This window comes from Panicum virgatum, chromosome 7K (genome assembly GCF_016808335.1).
Source record: "Panicum virgatum strain AP13 chromosome 7K, P.virgatum_v5, whole genome shotgun sequence".
NCBI lineage: Eukaryota > Viridiplantae > Streptophyta > Magnoliopsida > Poales > Poaceae > Panicum > Panicum virgatum.
Window position 1 is genome coordinate 48,492,899 of NC_053142.1, and position 4,062 is coordinate 48,496,960.

General features: G+C 54.3%; 1 protein-coding gene across 1 annotated transcript; it reads left to right on the forward strand.

Moving 5' to 3' along the window:
- Positions 1–304: 304 nt before the first annotated feature.
- LOC120641886 (xyloglucan endotransglucosylase/hydrolase protein 9-like) lies at positions 305–2,179 on the forward strand. Its single transcript, XM_039918197.1, has 2 exons — positions 305–699; positions 1,250–2,179. Exons 1-2 carry the CDS (start codon positions 406–408, stop codon positions 1,928–1,930), a joined length of 975 nt encoding a protein of 324 aa, XP_039774131.1. The 5' UTR covers positions 305–405; the 3' UTR covers positions 1,931–2,179.
- Positions 2,180–4,062: the final 1,883 nt, after the last annotated feature.

The following is a 4,062-nucleotide window of genomic DNA, read 5'->3' on the forward strand; positions in this document are numbered from 1 at the left end:
GCGTACGCCCCCTGCCCCGACGCAGTGCCAGCTGCGTCCAGCCTGGACCGCACTCATGCGAGCGGGCGAGTACTCGAGAGCCCAGCCCAGCAGCAGCGGATGCTGCGTCCGGCCGGGTAGCTGCACCGAGAAAAGTGGGCCGAGCCGCAAAAGTTGCCACGCAGCTGGGCCCTACCAGCAGCACCAGGTGGGCCCCCCCTCGGCGCAACGGCTACCTCTCCGGCCTCCGACGTGGCGTTCCCAGTCACGCGCGACCCCTCCACCGTAAGCCAAGCCCCCTCCTCCACCTCCGGCCGCCTATATATGGCCCACCCGGGCCTCCGCAGTGCCTCATCTCGATCGCACAGCAGCTACAGCTGCAGAAGAAGGAAAGGGTGTGTGTGTTCGTGTCCTCCTGCCAGAGCAATGGCGTCACGTAACGGAGCTGGACCCTTGGGCGCGGCGGCGTTCCTGGCCGTGGCCGCGCTGCTGGTCGCCGCCGGGGTGGCGGCGGCGGAGGCGGCGAGCAAGTTCGACGACGTGGTGCAGCCGAGCTGGGCGAACGACCACATGGTGTACGACGGCGACCTCCTCAAGCTCCGGCTCGACGCCAACTCGGGCGGCGGGTTCGTGTCCCGGGACAAGTTCCTCTACGGCAAGGCCAGCGCCGACCTCAAGCTCGTGCCGGGGGACTCCGCCGGTGTCGTCACCGCTTTCTATGTGAGTGAGTACTAGCATTGCTTTGCTTAGTTACCTCTGTGATGTTGCTCCTGCTGCTGCTACTGAACTTCAATGCTGCTGTTCTCTGTTGAGCGTTCCCATTACTGCATTATTTAGGCCACATTGGTCCGGGCATTGATCTTTGTTTGGCCTCACCATTTCTTGCTGTTAGTTCTTGGTTGCATCTAGTACGCATTTTTCTAAGAAAAGACTCAAAAGACTAGAAATGGGGGAAATGTGTCTCTGGTAAAGGCATTATTAAAACAAGGTTATCGAAAGCCAATGCTGGGACATGCTTGCGATGTCTGTCAGGGGATACTGCCAAGAACCAATTTACAAAGACAACGGCACGTGAACAAGTGCCGGCTGCAGAGAGAGTAGTAGCTTTCTTAAAGTAAAGAAGATGCCACTTTTTTACTAGTCTCCCCCGTGCTGCCGTGCCATAGACTTCACATTTACCCTGTTACTGTTACATTTACATCTACATTTACATTGGCCTTTGGAGAACCTCTAGTGAAATTCATATACTGAAATTTCATTGCATTTGCAGTTGTCGTCGGCCGGGGACAAGCACAACGAGTTCGACTTCGAGTTCCTGGGCAACGTGACCGGCGAGCCGTACCTGGTGCAGACGAACCTGTACATCGACGGCGTGGGCAACCGGGAGCAGCGCATCGACCTGTGGTTCGACCCCACCGCCGACTTCCACACCTACGCCGTGCTCTGGAACCCCAGCCAGGTGGTGTTCATGGTGGACGACACCCCCATCCGCGTCTACGAGAACCACCAGAACGCCACCACCGTCCGGGGCGGCCACCACCGCCACGCCAACGGCACCGCCGCCGCCACCGGCTCGTCGCCGTTCCCGGGCCCCCAGCCGATGGCCGTGTACAGCTCCATCTGGAACGCGGACGACTGGGCGACGCAGGGCGGGCGCGTCAAGACGGACTGGTCGCACGCGCCGTTCGAGGCCACGTTCCGGGAGGTGCGCGTGGACGGCTGCGCCTGGGCGGCCAACGCCACGGACACGGACGCCGGCGAGGTGTCCCGCTGCAGCGATTCCTCGTGGGGCAAGGAGGGCCGCTACTGGTGGAAGGAGAAGGAGATGTCGGAGCTGACCGTGCACCAGAGCCACCAGCTCGTCTGGGCGCGCGGGCACCACCTCGTCTACGACTACTGCGTCGACACCGACCGCTTCCCCGTGCAGCCGCCCGAGTGCGCCGGCCGCTGATGATGGCCTGGTGGTGATCGATCGTCGACGGGTGGGGGGGGGATGATGTGTCGTCATGGAACTGCTGGTTTCTTTCACTAGCTCTGGGTTCGTGCGTTCCGGATGCAGCAATGTGTTTGCGTTGGCTTGGCTGCCGTGTGTGTGTGGTGGTGATTCTCGGGTTCTGTTCTGTTAGCGGAGGTGTCTTTTGTAAAAACAAGTTGATGGGAATGAACGATGCTGCTGCTCTCTGTTCAAGAGATTTGTTTCGTTCTCTCTCGTGCTCCATTTCTTCAGTCCTTTTGCCCGGTTTAACATCTCGATCGCGATGAACTAAGGAGTTTGATGTGGTCCACGCCGCCAGACTCCGGTGTTTCTCCACGGTAAAAGTCACGGCCCTCGAGATCCAGGCTCGTACAGTATTTGAATCAAAACTTTTTTTTACTGCTGCTTTGAATTTTGTGGGAGCCCTTTAATCACGAGCAAGCAAGCCGAGTACAGGAGCAGTTCTCCTGTGCTCGTGGTCCACTGATGGAGTGCGCGCACGCTGTCTGGCAGCCGCGAGCCCTTCCTTCCTTGCCAAGCTGCTGTGCAAGAGCATCAAACAACACGGTGGAATTCGGGATCCGCGTTGCCATTTCTCCGATCTTTCCGTTGCAACACCCAGCGCTCGCGATTCTGCTCCGAGGAAACCAGCCGAATTCAGTCCATGTTCGGCTGACGGCATGAATAGTGTAGAGCCGGTAGAATAAATAGTATTCTGTGAGGAGAAATAAGCCGAAACAAAGTCTAGACAAGCCGCATGAATAGTGTAGAGCATGAATAGTGTAGAGCTGGTAGAATAAATAGTATTCTGTGAGGAAAAATAAACCGAAACAAAGTCTGATAAGCCGAACAGCCTCTCAATTCCTCCGTCGGTGCCCAGACCAGAATCTGCAATGTTCATTGCATCCTTTCTATTTGTGCGAGCCACAGGGCTCTCGAGGAGCGTTTAAGGGGGTGTTTAGAAACAGGGACTTCAAAAAAGTCCCAGTGACTTTTTAGTATTTAGAAGTATTAAATAAATATTAATTATAAAACTAACTGCAGAACCCTGGGGCTAAACTGCGAGACGAATCTAATGATGTATCTTAATCTATGATTAGCGAATGGTTACTGTAGCACCACTGTAGCCAATCATCGATTAATTAGGCTCATTAGATTCGTCTCGCGAAAAAACACTCAGCTGTCAAAAAACATTTATAAACAGATTTTATTTAATAATATAAAATAGTAAAATTCCTTTTGCTGTGATAGGAACTTTTGGAAAAAGTCCTGGAGCCAAACAGGCCCTAACTGAGTACTAACTAGTAACTGCGCGCGCGCACACACACTGGTGGTCCATTGATCGATCGGCCACAGTACAATCCAAGCGCACGCTGTTTGCGAGCAGCCAAAGGAGGGAGCGAGCTTGCGAGGTCACAGGTCAATAGGAGCGGTCCTGGCTCTCGCTTGGACGTGTCAGGTCCGGTTGAGCGAGCTGGGGGGTCACGAGCCGGACAGGCCTTTTGCTTTCTGGACAGAATAAGCGGGCCGGGACGCGCTGGCTCGTCTTCGCCTTGTCCTCCTTCCGCTAACTTGCCTGCCGGCTGCCATGCATGATGCAGCAAGTAGCCTCTCGATCGAGGCTACTGGCGGATCCAAAGGTGGACCGAGAATCAACCCAAAAGAGCTGAATCCTCTAAATTTGAACGTATGATAACGAATTAATGCGCAAATTTCTTGATTTTAAGGTAAACTTCTTACTTACACTAGTAGAAAACTGGATATTCATCCATAGATGTTAGCTCCGGTCACTTTTAAAATCGGCCGAGGTCATATAGTACCGGTTCTAAATTTTGAAAACCCTCTGAGACCACCACCACCCGGTACTAAATGACATTATTTAGTACCAGTTGGTGTTATGGCACGGTACTAAATGGCTTCGGGCATTTAGTACCGGTCGATTGTATTCAGTACCGGATGGTGGTAACGACTGGTACTAAATGGCTCTCCACGGGTTATTTCAAAACGAAAGCATATCTATCCCCATCAAATGTGTTGTGTGCGATGGTAAGGAAGGTTCGCGCGGGGCTAGAAGCTGTGAGTTCGAATCCCACAGACCGCGCACGTGC

Coding starts and splice junctions, on each gene's coding strand:
- LOC120641886 (XM_039918197.1), top strand. CDS start 406: ATGGCGTCACGTAACGGAGCTGGACCCTTGGGCGCGGCGGCGTTCCTG. Junction 700..1,249: donor GTGTCGTCACCGCTTTCTAT/GTGAGTGAGTAC, acceptor TTGCATTTGCAG/TTGTCGTCGGCCGGGGACAA.